At 35.8% G+C, this 15,153-nt stretch overlaps 1 protein-coding gene across 2 annotated transcripts in view; it reads right to left on the reverse strand.

Moving 5' to 3' along the window:
• The window catches only part of atg4c (autophagy related 4C cysteine peptidase), a 162,301-nt gene that overhangs the window by 134,052 nt on the left and 13,096 nt on the right, over positions 1-15,153 (reverse strand). For both annotated transcript variants that reach the window (XR_010005397.1, XM_062978253.1), the window contains exons 3-9: positions 14,385-14,468; positions 13,217-13,450; positions 11,785-12,115; positions 9,537-9,607; positions 7,244-7,380; positions 2,538-2,616; positions 1,753-1,829 (exon numbers count right to left, since the gene is read on the reverse strand). Coding sequence is in view for 1 of the 2 variants with exons in the window: in XM_062978253.1 (XP_062834323.1) it covers positions 1,753-1,829; positions 2,538-2,616; positions 7,244-7,380; positions 9,537-9,607; positions 11,785-12,115; positions 13,217-13,450; positions 14,385-14,468 (1,013 nt within the window). In the remaining variant the exon portion in view is untranslated. The remainder of the gene's footprint in view (positions 1-1,752; positions 1,830-2,537; positions 2,617-7,243; positions 7,381-9,536; positions 9,608-11,784; positions 12,116-13,216; positions 13,451-14,384; positions 14,469-15,153) is intronic.

A 15,153-nucleotide genomic window follows, 5' to 3' on the forward strand; every position in this document is an offset into this window, starting at 1 on the left:
TCGTAAATTACTACATAACATTACTGTGTATTGAACCATGTATTGAACCGCTTTTTCTGTTGATTTGTTGTAAAACATTGTGTTTTGATGCTTAATCATAACGTAATTTGTAAAATCAAAATGTAATTTGACATTTAATAGGCTTTTCCTTAATCCCTCCTTATTATCCAACATTTTCACTTATTTAACATTCTGCCGGCCTGTTTATGTTGGATGAGCTAGACTCTACTGTATATTGATTTTTACTGTTCCAAAAGTATCAGGTAAGAGGGAAAGAACATAGACAGATTGGGTTATTTCTTTGTGTAGACCCTTTCCTTTCATTTAAATGTGGAACACTTCTTGATACTTAGGAAGAAGTGATATATAAGTATTAGATAAGCAAATACTTAAATGAGTATCCTGTTTTTGAAATTATGCAGGAGAAATTGGACATTATTTCGAAGTAATTGCACAGCTAACTCATCTTAGGCAAATAGTGAGATTATCTCTCAACATTGTGACCTCTGAGTGTGTAGAGTCCCTCTCTATGATTCTCAGCCGCAAAGCACCCTGAATTCGTCTGTCATAAGCAATAAAAACAGATGTTCTATTAAAAAAAAGAACTGTATGTCTTTCCAGGTCAACATCCCACTTCTTGTTCATTCATTTAATTTTATTCCCTCATATCTGAGTATGTGACCACACATGAGGGAGCACCCAGGGATGGTTCTACCATGATACTAAAGAAAGTGGTTGAATTATTGTTTGATATCGTTCTTTTAAGATTATCATACTGTAAATTCTTTAATTTCATGTCATTTTTACTGATTGAAATTGTGATATTTTTTATATATTTTGATCCATGTGATAAAATAATTTGACTGACAAAATGCCTTGGTCAAGTCATCTGTACTAACCAATATAGATACTCTAATTGTAATGAAACATAGCCCTGTACTCTGAAAATTAATACAACATTTCTTATAATTTTCCATCTTTTTTCTTTTAAAAAAAAGAACCATAATTTGCAATTCCCATTATCCCCAGTCCAAAGGGCAGATAATTAAAAGTGATGGGAGTTGTTGTTCAATAACATCTGGGGACCCAAACCAAGATAAAACTAAAGAGCAACAACCACTATGTAAAAATAATATATTGGCCCTTTGTATCCACAGATTCTCTATCCGTGAATTTAACAGACCACTAAAAACAACCATAAGGCTAATGTCGCCTGACATGAAAATTAGTTTGATACCCCTGCTCTAGACCAACTGCTCTCAATCTTTAGTCCCTAAAATAGTTTTTGGTTTCAAGTCCCAGACGGACAAAACAGACTGGCTAATTGTCAGGAATTCTGAAAGTCGAAGTGCAAAACATACAAGGATGAATAATAGAAAACCATTGCTGCAAACCTTGTGGCTATATGCCTAACTTCATACACTTCAAGTACAGTATTTAGATTTTAAAAAATGCATCTATATGCAACATAATGTACAGAATTGGAGGAGAATGACGTGGTCTGATACCATATTGTTTCAGGACAGAAACTATCTGTAGTAGACAACCCATGGTCAAGGGAAAAATCTAACCCTCTGTATAAATCTTATAGTTTAATATTCCGTTATATATAAAATATCAAAATGCAATGCAACATATTTTGACTTCAAACATTTTCCTTATACAAAGTTTTAAAGTGAGAAGAAATCATCAGAGTAATTAGTGTTTGGTTCATATATGAAGTAAACAATGTCAGTTCTTCATCCATCCTACCTCAAGGGGGAAATTCTTTATGCTGACATCTACAAAGGACTGGCAGTAATGAGGATCCATGTAAATCAAGCTGTCATCTACAAGGACAAAACAAAAGACAAGTAATTCAAAAAACACCTTATTATTACACTGCTTACAATCCAATTTCTATGCAGAACAGTGGAGGGGGGAAAACCCCAGCAAGTAACTGCCTGCCAGACTGATATTCATTGATGGGAGCATGGGTTTTTGCAGGACAGATTAACTTTTGCATAATCAAATATGCTTGTAGAAGCAGAATTTTGATAAAGTGATGAGACTGTCATTTAATTTTTGGAGGTAAAATTACTTTTACAAACACACAATTATATTCCAGGAGTTTGCATATGAAAAATGCATTGCACTTCCTCATCATGACAGGAAGAACATATTTGCTTGTCATTTGGTCATCAACTCGCACCATTTAAACTACTAAAAGAGTAAATATATAACTAAGAACTGCCAGGTCGTAAGCAGCAAAAGACTCACTGAGCAAAAGGCACAGTTTGATGAAAGAGACAAATTATGCCTTGTTTGTGCAACAAAGAAAATTAAATGTACATTTTACAGAATTCAATTACCATATGGGGCGAGTGACAAATGACTGGACTTTGGTGGGTCTGATAAATTAATAAAGTACTCATTTTGCTATTTTAATCATTCCACTTCCCATGGGTCTTATATTAACTTCAGGGTACGAAAGTGGGGGCTGGGAGGAGAAGTGGAATACCATACTGGAAATGACATATTTGATTAGAAACACTAACCTTGAAATCCAGCAAAGTAGTACGACTGCTTTGGTCTGCCACCAACAATGCCAATACAGTATTCAAGACTCAAAATTCCCTGTCAACATAACAGAAAATAAAATCAGGTTTATGATTAGATTGGGAAAAAAGACTTAATCCTATAGGAATTGGTTTTTGCTTGGAAATTAATCCTCAGTATGCCAATCTTTCCCCATTTTCTTCTCTTAACAAGGGCAAAAAGCCCATTCATCATGCAGATGCTTGTATGCATCCAATTTTTTCACAGAAGATAAGTGCAAATCATGCAGCTGTGGGGCTCTGGATCATAGACATAGGTTATGAAGTGGTAGCCATTATAGAATAAAGTACAAACTCTATTCTGTCTAGAATTTCATTCAGAGTACATTTAAACACTTTAAAGAGTGCCACATTCCAAGAACACCACTATAGTTTTCTAAGTTCAGGGTTTTAGGCATTTCCAATGTAAAGTCCAAACAAAGAAAACTGCAATTAAGCGCAACCCCTGTAGCCATGAGATTGGTATCCATAGTTTCACCTAACCACATCTGACAAAATATGCCCTCTCGAGAAGTTTCCAAAATCCTCCAGTCAATTTGATGGGTTTGCTAGTGCTGAAAATTACATTGTCACTGTTGTAGTTGGGTCAAGGGGCAGTAATGGTTCTATGGGTGAAACAGCTGGAAGGAGAAAAAGGGCTAATAGAGAGCAGGTGCTTGATGAAGAACAACAAGTAAAGCGGGTCCGGGAAATACTTATGGCTCCTTCAGAGGATGAGACGTTTTATGGGTTTTCTAGTGATGAGGAGTCTATGCTGGAGGATGATGGTTTCACAGAGAGTAGAGGAACTAAAAGGTCTACTCGAGAGTAGGAGTTGGATGAGGAAAGAGAAAGGAAAAAAATCCGGGATATACTCAGTGCTCCCACGGATGAGGAGACATTTGAGGGGTTCTCTGGGAATAATGGGTCTGGGAGTGAAATGGAGAATGTTGATAGGACTCAAGTAAATGTGGATGATGAGCCAGCTCATGGGGCTGCATCAGGGGATTGGCAAGCCTCTCATACTCCTGAGACATGGGGAGATCTAAGTCTTGAACGAAGATGGAGGGACTGGAGGGATGAGAGGCAAGGTCCACAAATGAGATCAAGATCAGCTGTGGATGATGAGGACAGGATGGAGGCCTCATCTGCATCAGACTTCAATGAGTAAGTTAAAAATGGAGTTTCAAGAGCTATTGCCTTGCAGAAAGCAAGGTGTCGTTTTGGGGACATTGCTTTGTCGCTGTCTGTTCTCCTTGGGTCCTGGCTATACAGCTTCCTGATAATCCGGATTGAATCCTGCTTCGGTGTTCCTGGCTTCTGACTCCTGTTCGGCTCCTGACTACGACGTTTCCAGTTTAGCGTTTGCATTGGCGTTCCTGCTCCAGCGTTTCCAGTTTGCTGTTTGCTTTGGCGTTCCTGCTCCGGCGTTTCCAGTTTGGCGTTTGCTTTGGCGATCCTGCTTCAGCGTTTCCAGCTTGGTGCTTGCCTCGTCGTCCCTGCTTTGGCGCCCTTGCTTTGGCGTTTCTACCTTGGCGTTTCTGGCTACTGAACCCGGTCCGACTCCTGACTACGTCTGTGCTTGCTCCTGGCTTAGGGTCTCTAGTTTCCTCCTTTGGTCTTTGAAACTCGGCCTGGCTTTCGACTACGGTTTTGTTTGCTGTCTTTTGAGAGAATTTAGCTCCTCTTTAGCCCTTTGAGCCACAACATTAAAGTGGCATCAGCTTGGATGACGTTTGTGTTATGTTTGATGCGGATTATCAGATAATCCGGATTATCCTTTTGTTCCTGTTTTTTTACTTCTTTTGAACTAAGACTTTTATCTTTTAAGAGAAACACCGCAGTTAAGTGTTTTTGAGTTTAAAACATCATTTAATAAACATTTAAGAACTTTTATTGTGTGTGTGGCTCTTTAAGAGGTGGCTGTATCACGACAGTCACTCTTGAGCAGGCATGGGCAAACTTTGCCCCTCCATGTGTTTTGGATTTCAACTCCCACAATTTCAAACAGTCTGCTCTGCTCTAGAGGAATTTGCTAGGTTCTCCAAGCAGACTATATTTGGCAGAAGTCATTCATTTTAATAGGGCTTGTTATTATCCACAGTTTCTTTATTTATTTATTTTATTTACATCACTTTCACCCTTCCCTTCTCACCCGTAGGGACACAGGGTGGCTTACAAGAGTCGGCAAAATTCCATTGCCCAAAACACATTCAATAAAACAATAACAAAAACAATAAAATCATAAGACAATAACAAAATCAATTAAAAACTCTATTAAAAAACGAATTACAAAGTTTTAAAGTGCATATGTAGTTAGTTTCCTGTTTCCACTGTAAAATGCATAATCCTTGTGGGTATTGGGGTCCTACTGTGATTGTAACTTTGTTTATAAGGAAGCACAAGTAAGAATGTGGATACAGAAATGGTGGCAGAAAGCCAGCATTCAATAATCAGTTCTCATGTAGACCAACATACTAATTCAGGACACAGCTTCACTACTACTATGATGGTAGAAAGCCAGTATGATCCCATCTCATTCATTCAAATTGCTTGATCTTTCTTGTATTGACAAGGAAATCTATTTTCTCCTTGACTCTCTCTAAGGCACAACTGCAGGGCTGGCATTTCCCTTCAGGAAAGTACTTTTGGAAAGCCATCAAAGCATAAATCCTCATGGCTAACACCATCAACAAGTCCCTTCTAATATTAACACCCAACCTGGTCTATAGTGGAAGAGGCACTTTTCCACATTGTTCAGACACAAGCCATTTAGAGTTTTAAAGGTTATAGTCAGCACCTTGAATTGGACATGGAAGAAAGGAAGCAACAAGAAGAACCCTCTGGCTAGTTATTTCCTGATTTTCTCTTTTTTGTTTCTTAATTTTTCCCTTTTCATTTCCTCATTTGGTAATCCACGCTGATAGGAAAATGAAAGCCTGCAAATTATGTGTATGTGGGACTGCCCTTTCCTACCCTTATGAATCCAGGGATGAGGCACAATTGGCTTCTTATTCAAATCATTTATGTTTTTGGTTTATACATAGAAGAATACACACAAAGATCATTTCAAAAACTAAGTTTTAAAATTTAAATAGACAATTACTTATATTTTAGTTAGCTTTGATTACTTCCAACTATTAATTTTCTTACGAAATGTTTCATTGGAAGAGAACATCAAAGTTCCTGAATATTCACAATTATTCAAAAAACCAAAATATATTACTTCTTACCTACAACAGATGCTACCATTCTACTATATTGATATTAATTTGCATAATGCTTATCCTTTCCTATATCAACTTAGCAAATGTGAGAAAATTATAACTTTAAATCCCCTCTTTGCCAATAACTTTTCCAATGTTAACATTTTAGTTGTAACAACACATACCCTTGACTCTATAATAACAAAATAGAGGTTTCCAGATCTGAAATGCATGCTTTTAGGCCCAGGTTAAGCCTATTATTATTGTTATTATTGTTGTTTATTTAAACCACACTTTATCTCTCCCAAAGGAGACTCAAAGCGGCTTACCACACAATTAAAAAAAAACAAATATACAAACATTAAAATAGAATTAATCATAAAAGTATTAAATATTCAGTTAAAATTTATTAAAATTTTCAAAGATAGAAACCACAGCACTCCCTTGCTTGATCTTAAAAACCTTCTTTAAATGTCTGTCTGAATAAGAACATTTTGGCCTGCCACAAGAAGGACAGGAGGAAGGGGGTCAATCTCTCACACTAACTTTTTGCTAAAAAAAAAAAAAAGTGGGGGGGGGGGCACGGGGGGCTTTGGGACAAATGAAACAGTTTCCAAACAATGATTAGCTACCAACAACCACGGCAGCCTAAAATGCTATCAAATATGGTCAAAACAATCAGGATTTTCATTGATTGTGTTGACCCATGTTCCTGTCAAGACATTATACAGGAACGGAAGCAGCCAAGCCAAGAGCTCTGTGTTGCTATTATGTGCCTTCAAATCGAATCATAGCAACCTTGCCATAGGGTTTTCTTTGCAGAATTTATTCAGAGGGGGTTTGCTACTGCCTTCTTCTTAGCCTAAAGAATGTGACTTGTCAAGAGCACTGTTGAGCTTCCATGGCTAAGCAGGGATTCAAACCCGAGCTTCCCAGAATCTTAATCCTGCACTTCAACCATTACACTACACTGAATTTCAGGCTATGACGATTGCAGGAATACCAATTTCTGCTATTTGAGATAATCCTCCTTAACTGCTTTGAAATTTGTATTAACATCACTGAGAAAGAAAATGTGTTGTTAATATAAATTCTTTATTCATCATCTTAAGTTTGGAGAATACAACCTTAAGATCCTAAGTAACATTTTAAAATCAAGGTCACATGGGAATGCTCACAGAAGAAACACAAGTACAGGTAAAACCAGATCAGTCCTTATCCTGAATTACGATGTCAGAAAGGCAGCCATTTAGGTATTGGAATAGTTATGAAGTGGCTCAACATTGAATATCTGTGCCCTGTAATTATATCTGCACACTGAAATTTCAAATTTCTAAAGTCAAACTTTACAATCTGCTGCTGTAAAAATCATAAATACATTTAATAGATTGAAGATTATCATCTTTAACTTTCACACCATCCAGTGACACTTTCGGAAAAGTGACTGAACTTATTTTATACCTTCACAAACTCTAGGTATTCCATGTTGGTTCTTTCGCCACCAAGCCTCACAGGAATTAATATAATCACAGATTTGGCACCTGGTTTTTCTGAATCCTTGAGAGAACACTGCATTTCAACAACATCAGACTTGTAAACTTAAAGAGACACAAGAAAAATAAACCGTGTTTATTCCATTCCATTTTGAAACACAAACTAAACACATTTTATCAAAAACAAAAAGACATGCGCTAATGTTAAAAGAGATGGAAAAGAACACAATTATTTTACTTTCTTGATGGATATGCTCATTGCTGTCCTGTGCTGCCACAAACAAGTGACAGCATTAATTATACCATACATGGGGTGCAACTACATTGTAGAATTAATGCAGTTTGACACCACTTTGACTGCCATGGCTCAATGCTATGGAATCCTGAGAGTTATGATATGGTGAGACAGCACCACTTTAGGAAGAGGCTAAAACTACAACTCCTATGACTCCATAGCATTGAGTCATGGCAGTTAAAGTGGTGTCAAATTGCATTAATTCTACAATGTAGATGCACCTATCTTTCTTTTTGAATAGCTGGGGCTGAGCTACAATGGAGACCAGGTGTGGCAGTGCAACCAGGTAAAGTAAATGGTGGGATTTTTGAACAAGACAGCTGAAAGCCATGACTCTGGGAAACATTTCATTGTAGGAATCAGTGGTACTCTATATGAAGGGGGATTGTGATCTTCAGGTTTAACTGGCCAACTATTTTGATGATTTAACCTCCCCTGCTTCAAGAAGTTATTTCCATAATGATATATCAAAGACAAGTGTTGAGCCCTGGCAGACTATAGACATATTATGTAGTAGGAGATACACATCCCACAAACATCACAGTAAAAAAGGACTTATCTAAGTCTGAACTTAACCTAAAAAATTATATCATCATCTCTATCAAAAGACTAGTTATGTATTCGCTCACACTCCTCCTTGTTTTCTAACAGAAGCAGACATATATAATCTTGCTTGAAAACAGATGATTCCCAGATCCAAGTACCGGTAATCTGCTTTTATCCATTACAGTTGGCTCTCCGAATCTATAGATTCTATATCCAAAGATTCAACCATCCATGGCTTGAAAATATTGCCCTGCCACCTCCCGCTATAAAAAGCAAACATTGCTTTTGCCATTTTATATATAATGGCATTTCACTATGCTATTATATGTAATGGGGCTTGAGAATCCATGGATTTATCTATCCATAGGGGATAATGGACTGAATCCCAGTAGATAGCAAGGAGGCACAGTACTTCAATCCCTCCACCCACACCTTCAAAAACTGCTCCAGAGGGCACTGAGCAGATTTTGGGGTGGCCTTGAGAGCTGCATAGGAACAGTCAGAAGATTGGGGGGGGGGGAGGAAAATACTATTTAAATTTGTATGTAGAGAAACATAAAAACACAACGATGCTTGCTTTCTTGTCTTTCCAATATATTTGAGCATTCAATGCAAAGCGACCACATTTGTTATCCAGGGCAGAATGAAATTAAATTTTCCAATTGCTTCAATAGCACAGAAAAGCGGAAATGTCTTTTTTAAACTACTCTTTTAATTACACTGAATTTTTTTCTGGTAGAGAAAAAGGAATTAATACATCATTTTAAATGATTTGTACATGATAAGGAAAAGAATTAATTCCAAGATATTTGAGTCAGTAACTTCAGGAGACTAGCTGATGGCAGATGTTATAGAGATGAAGGTAATGTTCTGTCAATTAAAAGAAGAGAAAATGTTCCCATAAGTTTTCAGTTGTGTTTTCTTTTATAAATGTTCCTCAAATATTTAAAAGTCTATGGAAGAATTTTCGCCTTAAGTCCAAATGTGGGTCCAAACTAGAACAGACCATGAACAAGCTATGTAAATCTGACTGATGGATTACATGTTTCTATTGTAGTTGAGATGCAGTTAGGCTTTGATATTCACGAATAAAGCATACAACATATATTAATACATTAAAGAGGGACAGCAAAGATCTCCACATTAACGACCTTATGCCAAATCAAATCTAGATGACATTTTCTTAGAAAGTAATAAATAAATTACGATATATTATTTTGTATAAATAAAGGTTTATAGCATATATCTTTCTGGATGAAGAAAGCCATAGCTGAGGCTTGTACAAAGTGGATTTCCCCTAGAATGGAGCAGGCCCTGTACATACAAAAATGTCATTGTGTTCATAGAAGGAAATGACATTTTTGGTACTTTAGAATGTAATGCTCTAAACACTGGTTCAGACTGGTCACTACACACTTACCTGTACAATCCTGAGCTACATAGACAGTTATTCCTTGCAGCTCAGGGTCTTTTGCCTCTTCAACAGCTTTTCTATATAAAAATAAGAGACCTTTTCTGGTTAACAACGAACTAAAGCTATATAGGGCATAATCCTCAAACTGATCTGTTCCAAAGAAAGGGTCTGGCCATAGTTTTATGATGATTCCTGTTAAGCACAGTCATAACATGACTCAAACAGCTGCAATTCAAACTGCAAGCATATTGGTTTTTGAAAGGAAAATAAGACTGCATGCTTCGTTTCATACATCTTGCAAACACACACACACACACACACACACACACACATATATATATATATATATCTTAACTAGATGATGTGAATTAGGAGGAACAAAAGAACACGGCAATCTATGGTCCACCACCCTTACTTAAAATTAGCAAACAAAGACAGCTTCACAGAAATCTGCAAAAACAGTTTTTAATTCAACTTACTACATTAGAAATTAAGATAGGCTGAAAAAAATAACTGCACAAAATGCCACACCTCTTGAAGCAAAGCCACAGAAATTAGAGGGGGAAAGTAGAGCTTATTTTGATAGCTGACATTGGATTGCTACTTTTAAGAATAAATACCATGAAGTTATCCATACATGAGCAGTGATAAGATGATGCTCTGAAAACCAGAGCAACATCCTACTCTGATGGATGATTTCAAAAGGTCATTCCATTCATTCTTCTTCAAAGAAACTTGCCAAGTTCTGAAGCAGCAACATAGTGGGAAACTATACCATCAAGCATAGCCAATTCATACAAGTGGAAAAGGTAAATACAAAACAGTAACTTGTATAGGCAATCTTTGTGTGACGCTGCTCTAAGCTCGAAGTCTGAATGTAAATTACTTACTCAGAAGTAAGGGGTTACTATTTTCATTATGACTTATTCCTATTCAACTGAACAGAATTGCAGTTGACATGATGTTTGCATAATAATAAAACAGTCAACACGTTCACTGGGGTTAGGGGCACAGGACCCCTGTGAAAGTGAAAAACCAAGAATAAAGACATTATTTGGGGGAGGGGGGAATTTGTAGCTGTTCTAGCATGACCGTGCTGGAGGTTGACCATTGAATCACACTGGATGACCTACAGATTCCTAGAAAGATGTTCTGTCCAGCATGACTGGAGAAAATTGGAGGACCTAGAGATGCCTAGAGAGAACATTTTTATTCATATCACTGAATAATCAAAAATCAAAACCACAAATGTGGAGGGATGACTGTAACCTCTAAACTAGTCTAGGAGAACTCTACAGTATTTCCAGTACTGTAACTTCTTACAAATGGAATCTGATCATGAATGTATTCAAATTCAACCTGAGCATGCAAATCTTAAAATGAAGGGTTTCTTGGAAATTATCTAGCAAAATTGTAGAAAAGTTCAATCATTTACTTCTACAGATGCAGCGGGATACACAAATAACCTTTACCTCTCAAACTATGCACTGTATCCCTGTAGTCCCATTCAAGGTGAATATTCTTGTTATACAAGCACCACATGACTCCTGCATCTATAGAGAAGCAAAAAATCTACATCTGCACTTTGGCCTCTTGTGCTTAGAAGGCTTAATGATTCAATTTATGACCATCGTGGGGCTCATCTAGAACATAAGTCTATAAAAATACAAAATCAACGGTGTCCAAAAAAATGGCACATAAATGTATCTTGCTCTGAGAAATCTGACTTTCAGCTTTAAAAAAGTCTCGCCTGAATGTCACAGATCCTTTACTTTTAATATGATGTAATTATAATATTAATAGTCCCATACACTTACAATTTCACAAAAACTTGATCTGTGCAAAGAAATGCTGAAAACATCAATTTTAAACTCTGACAGTTCATTACACTATCAGTACATTACAGCCCTCAGGTTACAGTATTAAAAAAAAGATAAGTCTATAATGTTATGCATGTTCCAAGGTTAAAAGAGTTGTTAGTTTTTAGAACATTTCATTAAAGATACTGTATATTAAATTTAGGTTTGGAACAGATCTTTGCTCACCAGAAGAGTTGGGGAAAATATTTCAGAAATGAGCAGAACCTAAAAGGTTCAACACCTTTGCTGTTTCTGCAACACCTGAATCACCAGTGACAACAAAACATTACTAAGCATTAATTTTCTAACTATTTTAAAACCTGAACTCAGTGATAAAATTAACATTTCCCATCTATTTGATAGAAAAGTGGAAGAAAACATGATCAATTGTTTACCTCAAAAGATGTGCTACAACAGCTGGACCATACCAGTCTCCAGCCATTTTTCCAGACTTGTTTCCATATTCTATAAGTCTATGCAAGCCAAAATTTGCAAGTGGAGAATCGCCAAACCACGAAACTATTTTTCGATGATAGTGTTCATCTCTGCTTTCTCTTTTCCCCCAGTCTCTTTTTCGGATTTGCCTAGGAGGGATTGATTGGTTCTTGAATTCCTTCTCTCCTATAAGTGATGCTTCAAATGATGCTGTGAGCTTTTTTACTGTGTGACTCGTCCATGATTCAGATTCCGGGTTTTCATTGACTAAGGCATCTGGCCAGGTCCAATCTGTGACAGTATTACAAACACAATGTAATTCTTTTTTTTTTTTTCAAATCAAAGGTTTTTACCTTGTTGTAAAATATTGTCACTCAAATTGGTTAAGTTAAATTGTTTAATATTAACCACTAAGATAGGTTTAAGACATTTAAGAACTTCTTAGGTGGACAACTTAACTTACTAATTTGTTTGGAAGATGTTCAGCAATGTTGATTTTACAACACAGGCTCTCGATTCCCAGAAAACAGAATTAAATAGGGTAAATGAATAATGAAAATTAATTGCTCTGTATTCTGAACCTTAAGAATGTTTCACATATTAATGATTGCCGCACTATTTTCAAGAACTTATTGTACATCAGTTAAATGTGCCTTTTAAATTATTTAATAAAATTAATTTTCATAGATTTTACCATCAGACTGTGAAACCCATTTTAACAAGATATTGCTTTGGCAGAATTTATGAACATATCTAGTAAAAAGATTAAAAGAACAAAACCTAAAAGATTTGTCATGGGAAAAAATAAATAAGATTGCAGAAGCTAAAAGAAAATAATATTCCACAATTCTGTTTTTACAGAATTGCATAGCTAAAATATGCTATAGTAGTTAGAATTTTAACCTGGGCCTTAAAAGATCCAGATTCAAATCCTTATTCAGCCATAAAGTTCACTGGGTGACCATAGTTCAGTCACCTCTCGAGGCTTTCATGAAGATAAAATCAGAAATGAGGAGGGAAGGACATAACTACTCGGATACTTTTAATGTTGAATTTTAAACTTCCACTCTGTGTCTAACTTTTGTTTTGTGTATTTTAATATGTATTTTATGAAAATATGTTTTAATATGTATATTCTATGAGTGTTTTAAAATGATTATGTGTTTTAGCAATGGTGTAAGCCGCATCAAGCCATGAGAAGAAGCAGGTAAGAATTTTAAAAAATTATCATTATTATTATTAATTTGAGCTCTCTTGAAAGACAAATGAAAATCAAATAAAAAGCATACACTAACAATACAGTCTCATAAACACCATCTGCACAGTTTCAGTAGTTAACCAATCTCTGAATTTAAATATACTGTAATTTCCCAACAAATGTTTAGAACTTGCCTCTGCCAAGAAAGTGAAGAATAAGCCCTTGTGCTAGAAGCATCTGGCCAGTCCTTAGGGTGCATCCCCAGCCACAATCTGTTGTTAATACTGAGCCCTTGATTTGGGGAAATTCTTCTCTGTATGTCAGCCATATTCTAGAAATAAAGTCTTTACGGAACTCTTCAACGTTTCTTGAAACCTCTTCCTCTGTTACATCATAATTTGATCCATTTGGTGACTGCTCTGTTGGCTCTATGACAGATAGATCACAAAGATACCACATATACATTATTATATATCATGTATTTTAAATACAAAAAAGTGCTGTAAAATAAATGATCATGTGCTATAAAATAAGTGAAAAAAAATCAATGCCTTGTACTAGAACCCTTAACAATATAGGCATTATTGTGAGGAATTATATAACCAATGGAAACAAAATATATAAGGAGCAGAGCTAAAACAAGGGTCCTTTTATTTGAAATGTTAAAGCCCACCCTTAGTTTGCTTGGTAAGTTAAATTTGAGGGCATTATCAGACAAAATATCTTTAATAATCCTTCCTCCAGAAGCTAGACAAAACAATTGAGACATTTTTCCCTCTGGGCATCAAATATCAACCAGGAGAAAATCTATAGACATACACAGTAAAAAACAGGAGATACGTTTTTGTACTTTTAATGGTCATATAAAAGAGGGAATTTCAGCAGGTGTTACTTGGCATTTGGTTACATGACAAGTGATACCTACTGAATGACTTCCTGTTTTCATTCTGACAACCTTCCACAGAGGAACTGGCACTGGAAGTAACATGCCCTTGCATTTCTGTTCAGAAGCCACTTAATGTCCCTAGTTCCCAGTCCTGTTCTTCATCTCCACCCATCAAAGTTCTTAGCAAACTGGAGAGGAGATACTCTACAAAACACCCTTATTTCTGGCTTGCTCTAAGGCAGAAAGGGTTTTTATTTTACCCTATCAGGATATTGTTGTTGTTATTATTATTACAAAACTAAAACATTTTATTTCTTACCTGCCTCTATAATTGTTTTATTTATGAATGAGCTGTGTCTTTTCATGTACTCACTTCATAGAAATAGATAATTCACAATCAACTAATCACACACACCCCATTCCATATATGCTTAGAAAAGGACTGCATATTTGTATTTCGAACTCATAGCACATACCATCAGTCTTAAAATGATAGCATTTTCCAAGCAAAAAGACAGGAGAGTTTCTGCTAAAGTACGTTTTTGTTTTCAATACCCAGCCTACAAAGAAGCAGAAAAGGAAAATCAAATTTGAACAGGTTAACTTAAACATAGTGAAAAAGGAAATCATAGACTCACAGACTAATAGAGTTAGAAGACACTACGTGCGTCATAGGAAATTTTCATTTTTATTCTAAACAAGTTTCTTTGACTAAAATGATTTATTATTTTTATGTATCATATTACTGAAGAATGTTTTTCTACTGATATTTGCAGAATTGAGATGCCTTTAAACTTTTAAAGCATCATAATAAAGCACTTAAATAAACTTTATCCATATCCTCTCCAAAAAGACATAACAGAAAATTAGTGTTGTTACGATACCTAAAAATGTGTTTAAAATGAAATCAGTTCCAATAGATTATCATTTATACTCATGTATAAGTACACGTCATGCAAAAATTAAAGGATAAGTTTTGGGGCCAAAATTATGGATTTTGCTATGACCTATGGGAAAAGTTACAGTTAAAAGTTTGGAACATATAACAAAAATCCTTCTCCTCTTCTTCTAAAAATGCATACAGAAAACATACTTAGAAGGAAAGGATGTGGTTATTTGAGGGATTGCAATAGTTTCTGCCAGTATTAAAAATGACCATTACAATCTCTCTGTAGAGAGGTTAAGGTAAAAAGCACTTATTAAAAATAGCCATTTCAAGTGCCCAAAATGGCTCTTCCACATTAC

The sequence above is a fragment of the Anolis carolinensis genome, chromosome 4 (assembly GCF_035594765.1).
Source record: "Anolis carolinensis isolate JA03-04 chromosome 4, rAnoCar3.1.pri, whole genome shotgun sequence".
Taxonomy (NCBI): Eukaryota; Metazoa; Chordata; class Lepidosauria; order Squamata; family Dactyloidae; genus Anolis; species Anolis carolinensis.